We start from the raw sequence: 22,863 nt of genomic DNA, 5'->3' as shown, positions 1-22,863 counted from the left end.
AAATATTGCTGTAGACTGTGAGAACAAGATGTGGTTAGTATATGGTTATTCTAACAAAATGCAGTGTTTGACACTTCATCCTGCTTCTAGAAAGAAGAAAAAAAAAAAAGAAAGAGCACTTGTTAGACTTGCTTTGCAGTGCATCCTTCTAGAAAGGGATTTTTTTTTCTTAAGTGCAAGTTCTTGCTTTTGGACTACTGAGCAATGTCTTCGAGGGAGCATTTGTCACTGATTAGGGATCAGACAGCTGCTTTATTTAGATGCATTGATATGCCTGCAAACATCTCTATCGTCATTGTGGTTTGAGATTTGTTTCTTCGCTGCATATGGATATTCTCTTCTTGGGTGTGTAACTAAACATGTACCAGGGCATTGGACACTGTTGTGATGGGAGTGTTTAGAAGGCTGGCAGATCAGGCTAGTTTTAAGGTTTCACTAATTCATTAGCAGTATACATCTTACTAAAGGTTAGCTTGTGCATATTGTTACTCTTCACTCTGTACACAGAACTGATACTTACTGTAAATTAGCTGTGAGTATCCAGTACCACAGGACTGGTGCTGTGCAGTCCACAGTGGCAGCTGTGGCCCTTGGTGGTTCTTAAAAGTAGAGGTGGTAAAGTTTGAGAGCTCTTCAAGTGAAGCATGAACTGGTCTTTATTCTGCTGTTATCTAATGCCTGATATTTTTATGTAATCAGCACTGTCCAGCTTCTGCAAAGTGGGATTTGCTGTACTTCCAGTAGTGCTTATTTTATGTTTTGCCAGTCATCCTTCCTATGTATTTGGGAGTATTGCATATTTAGAGTTGGTTCTGCTTCTCTTGCCCTTTAGTTTCACAAATTTTGGTGTGTGGATTTCTCCTACATGCAACTGCAGCCCTCTCTATTTCCCCCTTTGGTCATCACATTTCTCTTGTCACTTTGAAGAAAATTTAGTATTAATTGTATGGTGATGGATAAATTCCTAATTTATAGTCACAGGCATCTGCTTTGTCTACATGTAAGTTTGTGGTTACCTCTCCAGATAGGTGTTTCCTGTGATGATGTGTACTGGTTTATAGATCAAAGTGATGTACTTCCTAGCAGCTTTTGCCAGATCAGTTGTTAACTGTGAAATTCCTAGCAGCACCACTGCTTATTGGCCTAGTTGTAAAGTCCCTTTGATCACTTGAATTTGCAGGCTGTTCTTCTTGAAACTTCCCGTTCTGTTTAACTTTTTAGCAATGCCTATACTATTGATACAGGGATCCAGATTTTTTGAGCTGAACACTAAAACATACCTAGGTAGGCTTTTGACCTTAGATATTTATATTTCTTTTTTAATTATGTTATGACCATGTTATTTGTTAAAGTAACACTGTTGCAACATATAATTTACATAGAGTGCCTGGCTTCAGAAGATCTGTACAGTGTTGCAAGATTTGTTCATAGCTTTAAAAGTTCTGTTGGATTTTTTTTAAATGGGGGAGAAGGGGTTTTAATTAAATGGCTTGTTAATAATGCTTAATCCTTTCATAGAGATGCCAACAGAAATTAGTTTTTTAAAAATGATCCTGTCTGACTGCAAGGAGACCATTGTTTATTGATAACTACTCATGATTTCTAGAGCTGTCAGTTCAGTTTATACTGCCACACAGCTGTAACAATGTTAACTGCATCAATAGTTACCCTTTATTTTCAGATTTTCTTTTTAAATTTTTAATTGATCGGGTTTTTCTGATCACACCACAGTAAGAATGAGGGAATCTATCTCCTTGTATGATAAAGTTAGGGATCCATCACTTCTCTTGCAGTGTGGAGGAGAAAGTTGGTATGGCTGATGTTAAGTAAAACTCTATTCTCATGCCATAGATAAGGGTCTTCCTTAAAAAGAAAATAAAATATGCAGTTGTACATTCTAGCCTCAAATGGGAGAAAGCACTCCTATGATCTTAAAATGTCAGATCAATACCTTGCCCTCAGTTGCAGCAGGGAGAATTGATGGAGTATCAATCATAATGCATGGCTTTTTAAAGGTACATGCATTTGTTCAGAGGAGTCCAAAAGAAAGCAAAAGCTTTTTGGAGGTCTGACTTCAAGTGATCTTAATTCTACTACTTTTTATGAGATCACTCCTTTTGGAGGAGAGCAGAATGTGAGATGTGTTGTTTTCTTCAATGAAATTTTGGCCTTGTGACATATGGTACGTGTGTATAATGCTACTGAAGCTATTTCTTTATTGTATATTTTGAGGTCATTGTCTTGTTTTTCCTCCATGTTAGGTCTTGTTCTTTTATTGTCACCTGTGCATCTAGTTCTGTTATGTTACTCAGAGTGTATAGTCAGTGGTAAGAATGCTGAGTCTCTGATCGGGTTTTAAATCAGAGCTACTTTACCTAATTTTTGTATCTAGTAATTCAAATCATTTATTTCATTGCACTTTTTGGTCCAATGTAAAGTTGGACCAATGTAAATATGTTTTACATCTGAGCTAGCTGAGGCTAAAAAAGTTTAGAAGTTAATCAGGAGCAAGATCAAAAACTAGGAATGTGGATTGTCTTTCCCGTTCTGTGCATTAAACAGGATGGCACCAGAAGTTTCATTAAAGTACCACTTTATAAGGTGTACTTACTTTTCAAAACTACTTTTTTCATTTCCTCTTCTTTTTTTTTTGAGATGAATGCTGGATGTCCAAAAGGAATTAAGGTGCAGTGTTTGAAAATTTTTGGTGTATGGCTTAAATCATTCAAAGTGATAATGATCTGAAAAATCACCGGTCTGATAAAATTGTTGTATTCAATCTGCTCTGTATATAAAGTTCTTCTTTATCTCTGCCTTCATCTATTGTTTCATGGACTTTTATCATACATTACAAGTTGAGTCCTTCATAAAAGTTTAACATCATCTGTGTTGCTTTTAAAGTCATGCTTGCAGCTTAGAATTTTAAAAATGGAATGAAAGGGCTTTCTGAGTTTCCTCAGGTGAGCGATGAACTTGTTGAAGATATCCTGTGTGAAATAACCTTGTGAATGAGTCAGAGACTTCTGAGGACTCTGTCTATAAAATTCTTTTGTGTGTGTGTGTGTGTGTGTGTCTTTTTCTGTTTTTTGCATTCCTTTCCAGTTCATTTCATTCTGGTAATGTGAATGCATTTCCAAGTAAATTGGCAGTGTTTACAATCTTGGTCCCCAGTGCCATTTTTTTAATCAAACACATAATAAAGTGCTAAATAAACTATTCCCACCTGCATCAAACTCTTTATGTTCTGTATAGGGTATTTTGTAATTTATTTACCCAGGAAGACCCAATTTATCTGCACATCTGGTTTTCAACCCACTTCTGCTTTTTATCCAGTTTTCCAGCTGGTTGATTGAGGAATAAGGAGGTCAGGTGGCTTTCTTGAGGTCAGTGTAGTGATTGTCTCAGCTGGGATTATACCCAAACTTTATCCTTTGCTGAACCATTTGGCCACACCACTTCTAACCAGTCTATCCACATTGTTGGCAGTAATGGAACTAACTGCAAATGTCATTTTCTTTGTTTTATAGTTTTGCTTGTATTGAAATATTGTCACTTTTATGAGTTCAGAAACATTACATCTGTTCACAACCTGGTTCCCTTTCACTTTGAACAGACGCAATTTTTTGTGATGAATCTCCTTCCTGGATTCCAAATGTGTATTAGTTTCACAAGTTCAGGGATGGTGATTGATGACGTTGCTGGTTTGTGTTGCTCTGGTGTGCTTCCTCAGGGCAGACCCTGTCTGACACTCTGCTTTGGGAGAGGAACCCATGTTTTCACTCCTGTGTATCAGTGCTACAAGCTTCTTAAGGCTTCTGCTTGTTGAGGTTCTCTTCCTTTAGAGTTTACTTTTTATAGAAATATGTCAATGCTAGAACAAGGTGCACAGATTTAATGAAGGACTTATTTAAGCATGCATTGCAGTGTATGTTCCTGTGAGCGGTAAGTCTGAGGAAAGAGAAACGCAGAAACATGGTATCATCAGCATACTCCTACTGTGTTTGCTCTTGCTCTGCCTTCCTAAGAGAAGTCAAAATCATTCTGGTTCCAGTTTTTGTTATCGATTTCCTCTTTCCTTAAATTGCCACTCCACTGAATAAACATGACTTAGTACTAACCTACATACACATCTCTAGTACCTACAAAATTACAGGACGCTGTGCAGTTAAGTAGATGATGAGGAGGCTTGCTTTCTGATACCAGTCCTGTTTTGTTTTCAGATTCTGGTAGGGCCTCTGTTCACTTCACTTGATGAAACATTCTTATTCAAAATGGTCCATTAAGTACTGAATGTACTTTCCAGGCACAGCTTTCTTCCTTCTAAAAACTGGATTGGGTGCTCTGTGTTGACTGATACAAAAGCATAAAAGGATATTAAATTTACAATTGGCCATAACCAGTTAAAAATACCACAAATATATTTTTAACAGCCAGAAATATTTCTCCTTTCATCAAGATTTTGCTCCAGCCTGCTGTTTTTGCTCCTGTCCTGCTGCACAGGTACATAAATGTGATGGGTTGACACTGGCCAGATGCCAGTGCTCCTATGAGAGGTAGTGGGATTAATGCCCACATTCTTCACCAAAAATTAATTATTGCACAACCAGCACAATCACTATGGACTGATTGCCAACACTGTAATAGCTTCTTCTGCATCAAAAGGGGAGATGATGTAGTATAGAAGGTAGGACAGGACACAGTAAGAAGACAGGAAGATGTTTTGAGCTACCCAATTACTCTTTTCATATGTTACTGTAGCACTGAAAAAAGAGAAGATGCATTTTCAGTTAATGTCATGAATGCACTTCTCTTAAAGATAATGGAGTGAATTTGTGTGTGGATTGGCATTGATTTCCCTTTAAACTGGAGGGAGAGAAACTTGTGAGAACCTGTAACTTCCATGATATTGACATGAATGCTGAAAATTCATCTCTTCATTGTTTCTTTTCTCATGTTGGAATTTTTTTGGTCAGACAGTTTAATAAGTCAAGCCTCCTGACCCCACCCGTCTCTGATTTCCAACTGTGTGATCTGCAGTCCTCTTGTTCTTCAGTATTCAATATGTCATGCATGAAGTAGTTTTTATTTTCCCTTCAGCAGTCTGTGGTGTATGCAGCAACTACCATGCTGCTGGCTGTCAAATACATTTTTCCACAATTGCTTTTCCTGCTCCAAAGTCAAGCAATGGTGAAATAGCAAGGATATTTTACTAACAGAATTCTTGATGACTGTGGAATGCCACAGGATCTAGTAGATGATATTACCAGACATGATGCTTAGGAGGCAAACTTTTGTTTCACCCAGAAGAAATCTTGGATTAGAAGAAGTTGGAAGCCAGGAAAATAGCAAAATTTCATATGTGCTTGCTCTGTATTCCCTTTCTCCTAGGCATCTGCCTGCCTTTTTTTTTTTTTTAAGTATAGTGGTCTGAAATAATTTGTGGTCTGAGCTAATATGACTATTTTTAGGATTTGGAAGACCAGTAATTTTGTCTAAAATGGAAATAATTCATTGCAATAAATTGTTTGTTCCTAGAGCAGCCTATCTTGGAGTCCAGTTCCCACTTCTACAAGCAGCTGCATTATCATTGCCATTTATCACAAACCACAATTTAAAAAATAGCCACTTAAACTGAATAATACATAGGTAATATTGTTGGGTTGTTTTAGCAGGAATTCAGCATACCACATTTTTGTCATAAAGTTTTTGATTTCTAAATAAAGCAATTATTTTGTTTGATCTTGTGTTTATGTTGACCTGTGGCTTGGGCAGTTCTCGTGAGCTTTTTCTTCCCACGTGCTGCTCAGTCCCTACTGGGTGAGTATGCTCACTCTTAGCTCTCCAATCCCCTGATTATTTTCAGGGCTTATTGTCTTCACTTTGTTGCTGATAATTCATCTTTCTCACTCTCTCTGCTAAAATCTGATCCTTTTGAAAAAGGTAGGACTCTGGGTATACCAACTTCTTCTGGTACTTTGCCTTTCATCCTGGCCCAGAAGCTGTTCTCATTCAGATCGAGGAGCATAGTGGGTGCACTAAGAAACTTTTCTTCCCCACCCAACCTGTCTGAATGTAAAAAGTGACAACAGTCTCCAAAGCAATCAGTTTATTTCATCAGTGGGTTTGCAGAACCACAAGAGATTGAAACTCTGCTAAACCATCTGTTTCCTGACAGGTTAGGTTCATTATTCCTGAATAAACTTCCAGAAAATGTTTTCGTGTCCTTAACAGTAAGAATTCAATAGACTGGAGATTAGGCTGGCCGCTAAGTGGAAAAGTTAATGTTTTTGGTAAAGGCACAGTGCAGCCACCTGTGTACTATTACAGTGTGGAAATTAGTCATTTGTCTGGTATAGCTTTTGGTCTGACAAGTTCTGGAGGTAATAAAACAATCCTCCTTTTTGTGGGTTTTTAAGTCGACTTCCCTTTTCTCTCCACCCACAAATGCCATGCACATGCCTCTCTTAACCATGCTGGATTTTGTACTGCTGGCTGAACTTGCTCATATCAACTTTATTTCTAAAAAAAACTAGAGTTTTTTTTCTTGTCCTGCTTACAGGATGGATCTGAGGGGGGAATACAGTTCTCCTTAGTGCTTCCTTTTCTATGCATTCAATTTATATGCCCTAAATCTGGAATTAGTTTTAATCTTTAGTATTTTAATTCATGATTTCTAGTGTGAAGGAACACAAAATGACCTCTTTTCATAGCTGACTCTTCTCCAAACCAGGAGATTTGATTTTATACCTGTGTGCAATCCTCTCTTTTGAAGAGAACCCCTGTTCAGAGGCCTGGCTGACTAGGCTACAGCTGAATAGATTTTTTGGTATCCAGACTAAGGATTAAAATGCAGACAACTTCTTGAACATATGTTCCTTTTGCAAAGGATTTTCTGTTTCTTTTCTTGCTGGTGGAGAGGAAAATAACCTTAAAACAAGTCTTGTTGGAAGAGCTAGGAAACACCAGTGCATCTCACACTTTTGCTTGCTGCATTCTACAGTATTGCCTTAAGCAGGGCAAGTAAAGAGTGATTTGTTTTACTGTAATATAAAGTCACAGCCATGATCATCATTTGCTGAGATGAAGAGGCTGCTTCATGCCACACAGCTGCCATTATGGCGCTCCTTAGGTCCATGGTGTGATTGGTGTCAAACCTGCCACACTTATATTTGGCCACTTCATCTCCTGTGTTGTTTCTAGCACTTTTGCTATTGTTTTTCTTTTCTCTACCTCCTGCTAAAGGAGGGTGCTGATACCTTTGCTGTACAAGAGGCCCAGTAGTTAAACAGGGCTACATTTATTGCAGATCAAAAGTAGCTAGTCTATTGAAAAACAGACTTCCAGCTAATTGGCAAATAAGTTTCTGAATCTGCTCAGAGCTTGCCACCAACACTGGATTTTTGTAAGTTTCCTCCTCATTTTGAACAGCATTTTCTTTTCCTGTTTACAGGGGCTTTTTAAAAGTCAAGTTTCACTGCAGCCTGGAAGCAGCTTTATGAGTGTACCTTCTGCATTTGCTGAAGGCTAATGCAATGCTTGCAGTGTTGACAGTGGCTGTAGAAACTGGGATGGAGCTGAGACCCACTGAAGCAAGGGGACAGCCTTGGTAGGGGTCTGCAGTGAGGCTGGGAACATCTGCTGAGCTTGGCCTTGGGGAGAATAAAGGAGAGAAATCTCTTGGGCTTGACAGCAGCAGTAAGTGGAGTTGTCAGACCCTTTGGGATTAAATGCAAATCTCATGGATTTTGACCACACAGTGCATTTTTCCTAATAAAGAAGAGCTACACAAGGTGCAGCAGCACAATGCAGAGCTTGGTATACAGAGTTCCCTCTCTGCTGAAGGACCAGTGGGAGGTACTTAGCTCAACACTTCTGCCCAGCAGCATGGCATCAAGGGTCTAAGAGCACTGAGCATGGAATGCACATTGAAAAATAGTTACCACTCCTGTGTTCCTGGTCGTTGTAATGGCAAGAAGGGTTTATCCTGAAGAGCAAAGAATCCCAAAGCAGTATTTTCATGTATTTACTCAGGTTCTGGGTTTTTTTTTTTAATGAATTGCAAGAGAACATGGAGAATAAATGAGTGGCTGAGGCCCCCTGGTGCCAGCAGAGCACACTGTCTGCCTCCAGCAAATGGCCACCAAATTTAACTTGTATTAATTCTTACTTCTGGCTTTTTAATATTCCATATTTACTTTTACTTTTTAACACAGAAACAATGTTTAGGCTAGAATACCTCATGATTTACTAATTGTTCACATGCAATTGTTTCCTTACTTGAAACATGAATATTCCATCATTTATTTTCCATGTCTTGTTTTGCAAAACTGAGCAGAAAATGAGAGAGTGGATTCTGTTTGTCACCATTATCACTAGTATTTGCATTGAAGACAAAAAAGTATACAAGAAAGCTCACTTGTAAAGTAATTTTTTTTACCATGTTCATATTTCTGCCCAAAAATGACTGAGATGAAAGGTACACAGCTAATACAGAGTGATGCTGTGGTGTATTTAACTTGTGGGTGGGTTAGGTCTTTATAAGTAGATATGCTTTGATTTTTTGATGTTGTGTAAACCAGTGCCTGCAGAGAGAAAGTTACCAAAAATACCTGAAATGGCTTAGGGGTAGTGAACAGAATGAGAAAAGTAGGAAGTTAAATGGAATCTCTCTAGGTGATATGAGATCTGTGCCTTTTGCTCTTATTTAGAGTGCACTTTGTAAGCCTTTTATAATGATCTGTACAAATTCCTGATCAGTTATTCACAGAAATTCCTCTTTAAGGCTGTCAGTCTATAGAGGAAATGGTAACTTTTGTCCAAATACATAGATATGTCAAAATGTTTTGCATGGTAAGCTTTGTTGTTTCTCTGCAAAGATGCTAAGTTTGATACTTCCCAGATTGTGAAACAAAATGTGCTAAAAATGCAGTTTTTCTGCTTTTTTTACCCCCCTTTTTTTTAGATTTTGAGATGATTGAAGACTATACGTATGAGCTAGTTAGGACTCTCTGCTGTCTTCTGAATAAGCTCTAGTTACTATCTGAGTTTTAAAAACCATTTGTTCAGGTGAACTTTTTTTTTTCCTCAGTAGGAGACTTAAGAACAGCAAATAAAAGCAAGGGAGGGTTGAGATTTTTTTTTTCCTGATTAGGTGAGTTTCTATTGAAGAGAGTGTTTTACACTTTGTCAGCATTTTCTACACTTCCTAAAGACCAGTTCAGAGTGAAGAGACCTAGTTGTGGGATTTTGAGGAGATGTGTGTATGGCACTGAACATACCCCACCATATTCAATGCTGATCCCTTAAACTGTTCTGGAATTGTAAATGTCTCACTTTTGTTTGGAATAGCTGTGGAACATTACATTTTTAGAGATTAAAAAGGAAAACATTCACTATACCATGTTTTTGGTTTGTTTGGTTTTTTTTCAGTTCTTCAAGGATCTTATGCATAGCATATGAGGTTTTGCAAGGTTTGCAATACATGAATAAGCATGGAATGGTCCACCGAGCACTCTCCCCTTGCAATATTCTTTTGGATCGAAAGGTACAGCTACAGGAATAAATCTGTGGGGTTGTTTGCTGCTAACAAGTGCTGTGCTGTGTCATAGGTGGAGACTGGACAGTCACAGTCCTTTCATTGGGGAAAAAAATGCAGATCTGGAAAGTTGTTGGTTTTGTTTATTTTTTTTTTTAGCTAAGATTTTCCCTCATTTCCTAAGTTTGAAATGTATTGCCAAATTTATTTTTCTATTCTATCCCAAACCACTCTTTATCTCCCTTCTCAAAGTGGTCATCTAAGTCTATTTCTCATCATTAATTACTTAAAAGATCTTCCTAGCTATTTGAATAGAAGAATACTTCCTATGGCTAATTAACTGTCACTAATATTCCTTGTGTTCCATGGTGATATGATACTTGCCTTTTAAGATACCAAGATATTTTTTTGTTCATGTTAAATTATTCAAATGTAAATATCTGTCAATTCTGTCCACAGACTATTGAATTGGCAGAGAGGAATACAATTTCTGGTCATAAAATCTGAGAGAAATTAATAGCTAATGGTGTCCTCAGAGCAGTTTCATCATCAGAACCAGCAGCTAAAGAGTTTAACTTATCTGCATAACTCCTCTGTCAATCCTTTTTTACTCAGTTTTGGTAGAATAACTAGATCCTCTCCCTGGAAGGCAACAAAAGGAGAGGACAAAAATAAGGAACACCAAAAATAAGGAATATATATATTTTTATATGCTTGTAGATAAATGAAAATCATAATAATGCTCTAACATGCAAAGGTACTCTAGGATTTAAGCTACTCCTAAAATCAATAAAAGAACAGAAGAGGGCTGTGAGACAATAAACTTCTAAGCTCTCCCCTGCCCTTTGAAAGCTTTCTGATGTAGCCTTCTCGTTGCACCATCTGGAGGCTGGCTGAGTGTAATTCAATATTCAGCAGAAATAAGGCTTTGTTTAACTTCTGTGCCTAATTTTTGTTGTTTTGGTGTTAGCTTTCTGTCTTCAGAAATAAAAAGTAAGTACCTGGAAAAACTATTTGTTTAAAATACATATTGATACTCTCAAGGAGAGCAGGATGGTAATGAATTGATGGGACATCTGCAGAATCAAGGCTGGTAAATGGAAGATTTAAGGGAATATTGGTCATGTTTAGGGAGTTCTAGAAGTCAAACAGGATTTTGAAGTTTTCGAACAAAAAAAATGTTCAGTGGAGTATTTAAGCCTTTTAATTTACTGAACATAATGCTGTAACTTAAAAAGTTCTGATGTGTTCCAAGCAAAGTGATTTACTTAATGCTCTTGAGAAGTAAAAGCATTAGAAATAAACACATCTTTAACTTGCAGTGCATAATAGATGAGGCAGAAATGTAAGAAGGTGTTTTTTATAGGTTTCTGTCCTCTGACATCTAATACAGTTTGACTTTTTTTTTTTTTAATTTTGTTTTAACTTTTTTAATTTAAACATAGATTTTTCCAGTGTTGGATTCTGCTGCTCTTGATCATTTATTTTTTCCCTTTGCAGGGGCATGTGAAATTGGCTAAATTTGGACTCTACCACATGACTGCTCAAGGTGTTGATGTTGATTTTCCTATAGGGTAAGGTTGTAGCTACACAATACAAATATATCACAGACTTAATTTTTCAGGAAATAAATCATGTTTAGAGCACCCCTTATACAGAGGCATCTGATAATGTCACTAAAGAGGTTGTCATCTGGCCAGGTGAGATGAATGAAAAATAGAGAATGGGTACAATGTTAGCCTAACTCTGTGATTCCCTTTATTCAGTCAGTCTTCATTCCCTAGATTTGCATTCAGATACTAACACTTCCCTATGACTTGGATTCCTAATTTCAAACTTAGAAAAGTGCATAATCAGTGCTTCACTCTTGCCCCCCAATGTAATGTTTCTGTCTCTTTATAATTTTATGATTTATTTTCAAGTGATCATACTGTATTACAAACAGTTACAAAGGGGTTTTTGTCACTTTTTGATTTTGTGAGGTGTCATGTTGTTTTCAAATTAAATACTGAGCTGATGTTTCCTTTCAAAACATGATTGCATACTTTTTAGGTATTATACTGAAGTGTTGACAAAAAGAAAAGTGATATTAAGTGATTTTAAAATTTTATTTAATATCCTAATGCTGAAACTCAATCTCTGTTTTCCATAAGATATATAAATATACCACTTTGAAAGCTGAGGTTTCCTTTCACAAAACACCAGAGCTAGTGATTGGGATTTGACCTTCTCTGTAGCAAACAGTATGCTGGAGTGAAATTTTGCTGTGATGTGTAGATTTTGACTGAATAAAATAGGCAGTATTCTGGTTTCTCAGAATGCCAAATTATTCTGATTGTGTAATGGGAAGTCATGCCTTTTGGACAGAAGGATAGTATCTCATGTTGCTACATCTTTCTAGGTACCCATCATATCTGGCACCTGAAGTAATTGCACAGGGAGTAGGCAAACCAAGTGATCACACCCAGTGTGAGAAGCCTCTGCCTTCTGGCCCTAAATCAGATCTGTGGTCTCTTGGCATAATATTATTTGAGCTGTGTGTGGTATGTAAAAGAATAATTATCTTGATTTTGACTCTGGGGGAATAGTTTCATTAACTTGATTGCTCTTGAAGTGGGGTTAGCGACACCCTGCCCATCACCCAAGCCCAAATATCAGAATATGCTAGCATTCCTACCTGGACAGTACTGATTGTTCAAGGAATAGGATGCATTTTGGTATGTGGGATGCTTGGTATATGTGTTAACCATGAAGGATAGCTACCTGTGGAGCCAAAAGAATTTGACTCCAAGGCAGTTCCCTTTAAGAGAAGTTATCAGTGATGCATTTTTGCTATATCATGATGTGAAACTGTGTCTGCCATAGTTGGGGTAAATAAGTTTTTTTTTATTATTGCATATAGTTTTGATATGTCTAAAATTCACATGTAGAAGCTTATTTCACTGGTTCTGTATAAAGATATACAATGTTATCTAAAAAATTTCATGTAGTAGCTGTTTCTTTCAAATTCTAGTGTAATTTGACTTCGTTATTTTTTAGGGGAGAAAGTTATTTCAGAGTTTGGAGATAGCAGAAAGATTGAAGTTTATACTTATGTTAGGTAAGTAGCACAAAATCAATTTTTCAAATTTCCAAGCAGCTCTATGATTAGAGCTTTACAGACTAATCAGCTTATGATGCTCAGACCTAAAGCACTTTACCTTTGTCATCTTTCATCTGCAGATTTAAATAGGCATTTGCAGTGTGTGGCTTCTCTAGGGAAAGTATGGAGGTGGATGCCAGGGAAAAATCTTGGGAAGAGCTGGCAGTATATTACAGTAAGGGCAAACTGTTAAAGAAAAATAAAAGACAAGAAAACATTCTTAAGAATGATGGTAATTTTCATGGTTTTTTTGTTGGTTTGTGTTGCAGGAGGTTTCTGAAATGAGTTAGGAATTGATGACACTGAAGGAAACTGTCTCCTACAGTGCCTGTGTAGTAATGGCCAAGCAGGGAGAAGCAGGACTCAAATAGGAAGAAAGAAATAGAGAGAGATGAGAAGTGTTTGAGTAAACTCAGATTTTTGTCCCTGGTTTCACCTTCAAACTATAAAACATCACTGCACAAGTGGAATTTTGGCTTAATGTAGATGAGTCAAGAAGTGGGACTATCCTTGTGGCCTTTAAAACTTGATTTCTGGCAGTGTTTATGTATAAACCATGGGAAGAGGAAAGGCATGAGTTTGCAATTTGAAGCCTTACCAGTAAGTTATTATTATCCAGAGCAAACAGCAATACTGTTAAAATTAATTGCTCTCAGGAGAAATATCTTTTTCATTCAACAGCTAGTGCTTGAGTGCTGAAAGTCTGACTGTTTTGGGGATTTGGTAACAAGGCTTCCTGAGGCATCTCCATATACTTCAATATGAATTCAAGTTGTTAGTTTATCCACTGAAAAGCATTCATGTCCTGACTTGGGAAGTATTTGTTCAATAAAGTAGTGACAAGAAGTTCTAAAATACTGCTAGTATTATCTGCAAGGAGCAACAGAGGCAAAAATGGCTGTAGGAGTAATGTAGGTACCCTTAAGTTCTTCCATGGATTTTTTTTTAATTTTTTTTATTTATAAGTTGAAAGACTGTTTTACTTTGTTTGGCAGAGACACTCTGGGATCAGCCTGTAAATAGATACTCAATGTTACCTTAGATGTGTTACTTAACTTTCCTTGGCTTCTGTCTGCATAGGTTGTAATAATTTTCATTTCTGATTTTGATAATTCACTTTCAAGTGATGTGGCAGCGTCAATAAAAAGCCAAAGTTAAGTCCTTTTTATTTGAGTGGACATTTATCTGTTGTCCTGTTTAATTGGTATCACTTTATTAATAATCTTTAACTTTTTATTGTTCTGTTTGTTTTCCAAAGGCTGTGTAGATGATATTGTAACTGTGTTGGCTGAAGAACATGGTTGTCTTGATATTATTAAGGTTTGTGAAACTCATTTGCTCTTCCATGCTGTCTTACCCAGAATTTTTTATTATTGCTGCATAGTATTTTGCATATTCATTTTTTAATTCATTTGGTCATTCACTGTACTGTGGTATGATGAAAAATTTTGAAGTCCAAACTACATATCTAAGATCCTTTCAAATAGCCAGCACTCGTAATATTCTTTCTTAAAATTGCTGTCAGTCTCAGTAAATATTAAAGCTCTCTGAGTAGTTTAATAAGCTATAAATTTTCTTTGAAGTTTTGGTGATTAAGTATTTTTCTTCCAGAAATTAAGTCTTCTATCTGGTCCAGTTTACAGATTCTGATAGTGTAGGTTTATATAGTTTGACTTTTCCTTACCCACAAAAATGATTACTGAATTTTAGTATCTGTGTATTTTGGGACATTATATGAAAGAGTTCTGATTATTAGCAGAAGGAAGTGGCCAGGCACTGCATTGTTTCCAGCAGGATACAGAATATCTAAATTAAAAAATAAGTGAAAGGCTGCATACACTGCACATTTTTCAGATTTTTTTCCCCTAAATCAAATGTAGAATTGGTAGGTGAGAAGAATTGATTCCTCAGAATTTGGATCTCACACAGCCAACCTCATGTGTGTAGGTGTGAAGTTTTACTGCCCTCAAAGGAATATCCTGTATGTTAAAAGTTAAGCCAAGTGACTTGCTGAATTAAGACGGTAATAAACAGACCTCCTCCATATTTTGCTTATGTTCCAGGACCTTTCTGAAAATATCATAGCTCTACTGAAGAAATGCCTTACGTTCCAGCCTTCTAAGAGGCAAGTATTCAGCCCAAGGGCCTGGTGAACTCTGTGGGTTGCTGTGGAATTAGAAGAACTGTTGCTGAACCTTAGTTTGGAATACTGACATTTGGGCTGCCTATAAGAAATTCTCGGTTTTGTGCTTTTCAGGGATTAAAAGAGAAGAATTAGAGATCTTAATTTGGACTGTAAACAGACTAGTTTGTTGTGCTGCATGAAGTGAAAAATGTTGGTAGACATTTTTTGCTGTTAAAATTTCTGAAACCTAATACAATTTGAAATAACTTGCTAATATTTGTTACTGGGGACCTTTTGTGCCAAGATGCAACATTTTTGGGAGCACTTTGCTCTAATTGTTTTATCCTCTTCTCTCAATTTAAGGCCAACTCCAGAGGAATTGCTACATGACAGTTTGTTCAGTGAAGTATCCTCACTATATCCTCCCTTCCACAAACCTGCTGGTCTGTTCTCATCTTCTCCAAGGTGTGCCAATTTAACACTACCTGAAGACATAAGTCAATTATGTAAAGGTAAAAGCAGGTAGTGGGATAAATGTCATTGGAGGGGGAAGGAAAATAAAGTCTTATTGCATTTTCTCTCCAACAAATTATTGATAAGGACTGTTAAATGTTCCAACACTAGATTAATGCAACAAGTTGTTTAATGGAGGGAAACATGGACAAACATGTTTTGAGGTATGTCTGCAAGCCAAAGGAGTCAAGTCTTAATTTTATGCTTCAAACTCAGGGGAAAAAACAACATTAGTATTCAAGTCCATGTTGCAAAAGCAGTGTCGTCTTTTGCCTTCAGAATTTGGACACATGCATGTATAAGGTCATTTCTTTCTGTTATTGATAATTGAATTCTTCTAGATCATAACATAAGATGATTTTTGGAAGTACTGGAAAGCAAAGTCTTTGTGAAAGAGGTCACATTCTGGACTAAAAGATTAAAGTTCTAAGTTTTAAACCACAGTATGTTGAAAATGTTATGGCTCTTAAATCGTGATTAGTTTTTTTCTTATGAGCCTAGGAAATGGTTAGAAAATCTCATCTAGACAAAGATTTTTTGCCTTGTTAGAATGAGTGTGGTATGTGAAGGGAAGAGAGACTATAACTACTCAGTAGGAATCATTTGTTTCTTATTTTAAGTCTTAGTGCTATGCATAAAACATTGTTTTGTTATGTTTAAAACCACACAGGAAGCAAAAGTCCACACTCGATGTATTAGTGTGAGGGGTTCATGGCAAACTGCAGAAATACCTGCTTTTTAAATGACTTCTTTCCTTAAATCTCTTTAAAGAGCACTTGCAAAGGGAAGTGACTTTTCTTCTAACTTCACATTAAGGTTATGACCTTTCAAACAGAATATTTTTTTTTCAACAGTATGTGTTTAGAGTTGTAGAAAGAAATACAAACTACCTAAAAGTCTGTGATTTATTTCTGTGTCATTTCTCCCAACAGATGAAGATAATGATTATCTAGCAGAAAGATCAGTTGAAGAGGTTTATTATCTCTGGTGTTTGGCTGGAGGAGACTTGGAGAAAGAACTTGTCAACAAGGAAATAATTCGATCAAAGCCACCTGTCTGCACGCTTCCCAAGTGAGGATGGAAGAGCACTTTAAGGGGATGGATGGATGGATGGAGAACACTAGTGATTACAAGAGAACATACTTAGTTTAAAAATCTGTACATGTGAAAACCACTGAAAATTACTTTCTTGAACAGAAGGAAATTGTCACGTCCCCTCTTATCCAGTTTAAGGCATTACTTGAGTGCCTTGTATCTATCTCCTACCTATTGCTTTCTGAAATTTGAAAATATGCTGGTGAAGTGGAAAATACTGAAATGGGAGTCCCTGAATTTTGCACACTTTCCAGAAGTATTGTTTTAGTAATAATGTCTCACTGTGCTTCAGAGGGATATTTGTATTTTAATTTACTATGTTACGTAGTGAATTCTCACATTCTGAATTCCCTTTCACAGAGCAGCAGTACTGAATGGAGAACCTAGTTATTCAGCAGATCAGCTAATTGCTTTTTTTCAAAATGCTTAGACCTTTGTAACAGCATTTTAGTTATTGCTGCTTTTATCTTACTGCTGCCCATGTTGCAATTTTATTTAGAACATTGATATTTTTGTCCTATGACCTGATCTTAATATCATAATTATGTGCCCGTATGTATAAATCTCCTGTTTCGGTGTTTAAAAAACAGATGGATATGTGTGCAGCCAAAATGTATCTTTTAAAAGAAAAATGGTGGAAATAGATTTTAAGTGTTATTTTGGGATCAAAATTAGTGTGAGATTTTTGAGGGATTGCTTATTTCATTGCCCATAGGTGAATACAGATGCTTTTCAATTTTGAGGGACAAATATTTTCCAACATACTGTATATCTGGAAGATGAGGAGTTAATTTCAAAAATGCAATCTACCTCTAAGTGACACTGAGAATGCTAGGTTAAATTATGAAAATCAGTTTCATGTGGTCTACTTTCAAAATATCATAATATTTTGATAGATCATATCAAAATATCATAATATTTTGATAATTTCTGTACACTCATTCTTGGATGCATTTGTATCCTTAGATGGACTGCAAGAGAAAAGGTCAGACTTTCACTTTGGGCTTTTTGTCATGATGGGAACTGCCTTTCATATGATAATAATATTTTATTTCTGCTTTTTACAATAAATGACAGGCCTGTTCTGTTTGAGAACAAGGAATAAAAGGGGTTATTAATCCCATAACTCATAACTCTTTCTTTTTGTGCAAAGCAAAGTTATAGAAAACCTGAAATGTGCCATTTTAGAGAAAAAGCTGTCTGAATAACTTAAGGTGATTGTACATTCCCTTGATAGCAGGTTTCATGCCATGCAGAGTCAATACAGTATACTTCTAAGGCCTAATATTTTGTTTTAAAGAGGAAACTTCCTGATGTAAGAGATTTTTTTTCCTAGCTCAAGTCTTGTGTTATAAAGTGACCTGATTTTTTTTTGTTCTCATTTTTGAAGCTTTTTATTAGAAGATGGTGAGAGCTTTGGGCAAGGACGGGATAGAAGTTCCCTCCTAGATGACACAACTGTGACTTTGCCACTGTGCCAGCTCCGAAATGTAAGAGTGATATTGTGCATTTCTTATGTTCTTCTCTGCAGAAACAGTTGTTTAAAGGGAATATGTAACAGCAGCTGTTTCTGCCAACAGAAGTGTCACTGATTCCAAGAGAACACTTCTGAGTGTCCAAGTCAGATTCTGGTTTGTGCTATGAAGTTGCTTTGCCTGCAAAAGCTTAGTAAATATGTTTTGTTTTCTGTGCCTCCTTTACCTTTTTCTGTTGCCTGCTTTGTTCCAGTGTAGTGCAACTAGTTCTGTACCACTTGGTATTCTCCACAATTGCTACAACTATTTGCTTAGGGAATGTCTTCTGTATTCTTTAATTACTGTCTGTCAATGGCTACATTATCCAAAAGTAAACCAATTCATTTCAGTTTCAGCTCCTCAAAAGCTTTTTTACTTAACATTGGTTACTAATTTTCTGCTAGTTGATTATTAATATTTGGAACATATGGCATGAAATGGCTAGTTCAAAAGATCTTTTCAAAGCATTTTGCAAAAATGCTGTAATACAGTTTTCTAACATCTTCATTGGGAAAATCAGCACATGACAACTCATGATTTGGCTTGGTGAAATGATCAGTTACAAGATTTACTGCATATATCACTGAAATGTTTTAATTGTTTACATGTCTTTGCTCATGTAGAGCTTTATTGCTGTCAGATTGGGAAACTATGCGGCACTGTTTGCAGCTTGCTTTTTATAGGAGCAAATTCAATTCTGTCAGGTTTTTTTTTTAAAAACCCTTTTCATAGTACGGGGGTTCAGACAAAAAAGAAGGTGACTCCTGACTCTGCCACTTTAATTTTGGAGTTTAAGTGTGTTGAGCACTGTGTAAATATATTTCTTCAGTAGAACTTTTCTTCACAGAAATGCATCAAGGCAGACCAAAGAACTTGGGTTATTTTCTTCAGTAGATCAGTGGGGCTTTTGAGGAAGGAGGGAGGTTAAAAACATGCAACATCTATTTTAAACCTAATACGCACTGCAGCTTCTGCTGTTGTTCTCACTAGAGGGCAGTTTTTAAAGGCTTTTTTTAAACATTTTGATCTGTATTGGATATTGCTGCCTACTTCTATAAATGCAGCAGGAAATAATTACATACTGAAGTCTCATTTTGTGAAGATGCAAGACTGAACCTTGCAGCGTTAGTTGAAATAAGTTTTTGAACTTGTGCAATTTTTCAGACACCTTTTATAGAGCAGAGCATGATGCTTATAATCAAAAGAGGAGCAATGAATGGAGAATGAACTCTTCTGTCAGCCCCAAGAGGAACAGGCTGTGTGCTGTGTACCTGCAAGTTAAGGGCTGGACTGCAAAACAGCACTGCAGGGAACATGGCATTAAACATTAATCATGCACCATAAGAGGTCTGAAAACTTCAGTCAAAAATCCAGCCATGTTTGTCTGTACTCACCTTTGCTGAGTGTATTTCCTAAAAGGAATTCAAGTTTGCATAACTCCTGACCTGATTAGAGCCATAAAAGCAAGTTGTGTGGTTGCTTTGCAGCTACTTGGATAGGAAGTCCACATAGAAAAACAAGGAAACAAAGAACTATGTAATACTATAGATCTGTTAATCCATGGTGCCTATAAACTACTTTTTGTGTGAAAATAGGTTTGTGGATATCTTCAGGCAGGAGAACTTCCAAAAGCCTGTACTAGCAAAAGGTTTAGTGTTGAAGGTTGTATGCTTCATTGCTGGCAAAGGACTGAGCTAATGCTTAGATCTCAAGGCAAGTTAGTGAATTTGACAAATGAATTGCTATTTAATAGTTTTTGTATTCCACTAAGGTTTCCACTTGAATTCGATAACAAATTATTTTTCTTTCTCCTTTCAGAGACTGAAGGATGTTGGTGGAGAAGCATTTTATCCATTGCTTGAAGATGAGTAAGTATGTGTGTAAATTGGTACATCTGTAACACACTGAATTTTGAGTTATTAGTTTAATTTGAGTGGCACACTGCACAGTTAGACACAACTGCTTCCAAAAGCAAAAATAACATGTCTTTGTTTGGTTCTGAAAGTCAAGAGCTAATAAACTACCCTTTTTTTTTTCCAGCCAGCCAGCTTTACCTCATTCCAACAGTAGCAATGAGCTCTCTGCAGCTGCTACTCTTCCTCTGATCATCCGGGAGAGGGACACAGAGTACCAGCTAAACAGAATTGTCCTGTTTGACAGGCTGTTGAAGGTATGGAGTCCTTGTGGTGCAGGATAATTCGATTTGGTCTGTTAATTGGAAGATTTTGAAAGACCAAGTAATTGTAAAAGGAAGCAGAAGAGACCACAGTAGGAAAGGGGAAAAAAAAAAAAAAACCCTTCAGAAGTATAAGAAGATTGAAAATAAAAATAGAACAAATTATTCTCAGTACTGGTGAATATAAAAGTAGATTTTAAAGTATCCACATGGAAATGGAGCTGCTACTAATACTGGTTATTTACTGATGAAAATAATTTTACATCCTTTATTTTATAACAGACTAAGCTATTATAGGTATAAATATGCCTGTAACATTTCTGCATTTCCAAGCAGTAAAGTATTTGAAAACATGGCAATGTCATGGTGTAAATGTGAGATTTATACTGGGTAAAGGAGTAGCAGCCCCTAATTTACATGTATGCAGAGAGATAGATTCCTGTTTAAGAACGAGAGAGCTGATACACATTATCAGGGGTAAACTAGAAATGTTTAAGATACCAAGGTGGATACATATTATGAAAAGAAAGATATAATGAAGAAAAAATTCATACTACAAATTTGGATTAGTAGACCTATCCAGTATATACCAAAGCACGTGAATGCATTTATGAGAAAGAGTGTATATTTTAACACCAAACAGTAGACCTTCATCCAGCCATTCCAGTTAGGGATTAAATTCACTTTTTGTGTAACTTGTATTCACTGTTTTCATTTAGGGAAAGACTGTCCCTGCTTTGGGGTTTGAATTGTTTCAGTTACATGATAACTTTTTTTTTTTTTTTGTAAATCTCTTCTCTTTGAAGGCCTACCCATACAAGAAAAACCAAATTTGGAAAGAAGCCAGGATTGACATTCCTCCCCTTCTGAGAGGCATAACCTGGGCTGCCTTGTTGGGTGTTGAGGTAAGGGTGTTTGGAGAAGTTCCAGTACTGACTGGGGATGGAGTGGGTTAGGAGTGGGGTTGACAAGGAAGCTGGAATGGGTTTAAAGGTCTGGCAGGCAGGTTGCTGGAATTTCAAACAAAATGAGTCATGAAACTGTACAAATAAAGATGATGTTCTGACAGACTTGCTTCTTTTCTGTAAGGTTATTTGATTTCAGAAAGAATATATGAACTTGACTGCCCTTAACTTTGATTATTATTTTTAGTGGAAAATAATACCCGGACATTTGGTAGTTAACCAGGGTTTTTTGTTTTGATTTTTAATATTTTGACAAATGCAGTTGACAGTCCTTCTGCTCCAGTCAGCAGTAGTTGGACAAAACAGGAGAAAACACATAAAATGTAGTTTTCTCACCTACCCATCAATACACTTCCCAGAAAGAATGGAGAATAAATAAATCAAATACAGTCCTTTGGGACAATGGAATGTCTCAGAAATGAGGGCTCCTCACAGAGTTGCTGGACCACCCAGCTTTTGGATTTACCTTGCTTGCAATCCCGCAGCAGCAGATCGTAAAGATTCTTAGAGATAACACATCCTAGGTTATTCAGGAGATTTAGCTTAGGATGTGATCTTCTGAGTACCATGTAATACAATCAACAAAAAAGTGGTAAAGGTGAAGAAAAACTGCTGGTCAGGCTTGTAGCCTGAGTCAATTCTCATGCTTCAGCAACTTGCCATGTGTACAATATGGGTGTTTTCCTGTCCCATAACATTAAAATGGACTTTTAATAGAACAGAAAGCACCTCTTGACTTGAAAATGAGAAACTACAAAGTACATAGCTTTCTGCGTAAACAACTGAAAATCACTGAAGATCATGCTGAGGAGATCTGCAGGAAGGTCTGTATGTCTTGAATAAGAGAATAAAGATGGTTTTGTTGAAATGAAGCTGTCAGAATCTTCTGTTCTTCTGCTAACTAAAGTCCCTAACAAAAACAGTCAACTTCTCATATCACCGTGTACATTGTCGTATGCATTTATGTTGGCAAGGGCTTTCTAATTTCAAATATTCTTCTTCCACATTTAGGGTGCCATAGAAGCAAAATATGATGCCATTGATAAAGACACACCAATTCCTACAGACAGACAAGTAAGATTTACGGTGTTACCAAATATTGTCACTTGAAGATCCTTCCCACCCACCAGGTGCCTGTTACAGCACACCTGGTGGATAACAACAGTATGGTTCCCCTTGCCCTCCAGCCTTAACACTGTAGCAAGAAACTTGCAAAACAGATCAGCACAAGTAGTTTAATTCAACTTACAAAATGGGGAAGCTGAAATCCTTTTTTACTTTATAATCACTGTCTCTGTAGCAGCACCAATGTAGTGAGCAGTGTTAATGATTTGTTGTTAAAAATCCTGGGTTTAGCAAATGCTTGTTGTGCCTGTTGGACCTTGTAGTGATAATGCTGAGGTCCTGTAATGTGAGCTATACGTCACAGAAATGGGGGTTTCAGCAATTTGGTTCTCCAAGAAGAGAATGTTCTCAAATGTTCTCTTACCAGACATAAAAAGACATTACAAACAGCAACTGTTCCTTTCAGCTGGGTGAAGAAATATTTTCCATCAAATTGGTTGCAACATTGAGAACTCTGATTTGGTTACCTTTTAAAGCAAAGCAGTATTACCATCTAAAAGGATTCCAGAAGTAAAAAAACTGTAACTGTTGTCTGTGTTCTGCCTTTTTCTAGGGTTAGAGCCCCTTAAAAATATAAGTGCAGAAAAGGAGAAAAAACAAATCTCTATTTTTAAGCTTTGACAGGTGTGTTAGGTTCCCTGTCAGTTTTGGTTTTGAGAGTGATAGAGGAAGC

The 22,863-nt window shown here is 36.7% G+C and overlaps 1 protein-coding gene across 1 annotated transcript in view; it reads left to right on the top strand.

The window, feature by feature from the left end:
* TBCK (TBC1 domain containing kinase) overlaps positions 1 to 22,863 on the top strand; it is a gene marked incomplete at its 3' end in the record, with an annotated part of 47,133 nt that overhangs the window by 12,105 nt on the left and 12,165 nt on the right. The window contains exons 4-16 of the mRNA XM_041479886.1: positions 9,430 to 9,544; positions 11,036 to 11,109; positions 11,937 to 12,078; positions 12,575 to 12,635; positions 13,936 to 13,997; positions 14,741 to 14,802; positions 15,166 to 15,314; positions 16,248 to 16,386; positions 17,801 to 17,900; positions 19,743 to 19,792; positions 19,965 to 20,094; positions 20,907 to 21,005; positions 22,077 to 22,139. Of these exons, the coding sequence (XP_041335820.1) occupies positions 9,430 to 9,544; positions 11,036 to 11,109; positions 11,937 to 12,078; positions 12,575 to 12,635; positions 13,936 to 13,997; positions 14,741 to 14,802; positions 15,166 to 15,314; positions 16,248 to 16,386; positions 17,801 to 17,900; positions 19,743 to 19,792; positions 19,965 to 20,094; positions 20,907 to 21,005; positions 22,077 to 22,139 (1,246 nt within the window). The remainder of the gene's footprint in view (positions 1 to 9,429; positions 9,545 to 11,035; positions 11,110 to 11,936; positions 12,079 to 12,574; positions 12,636 to 13,935; positions 13,998 to 14,740; positions 14,803 to 15,165; positions 15,315 to 16,247; positions 16,387 to 17,800; positions 17,901 to 19,742; positions 19,793 to 19,964; positions 20,095 to 20,906; positions 21,006 to 22,076; positions 22,140 to 22,863) is intronic.

The sequence above is a fragment of the Pyrgilauda ruficollis genome, unplaced genomic scaffold, assembly GCF_017590135.1.
Source record: "Pyrgilauda ruficollis isolate IOZ18807 unplaced genomic scaffold, ASM1759013v1 scaffold5, whole genome shotgun sequence".
NCBI classification, from domain to species: Eukaryota; Metazoa; Chordata; class Aves; order Passeriformes; family Passeridae; genus Pyrgilauda; species Pyrgilauda ruficollis.
Note: the sequence above shows the minus strand (reverse complement) of the source record. Positions and strands in the feature narration are given on the sequence as shown.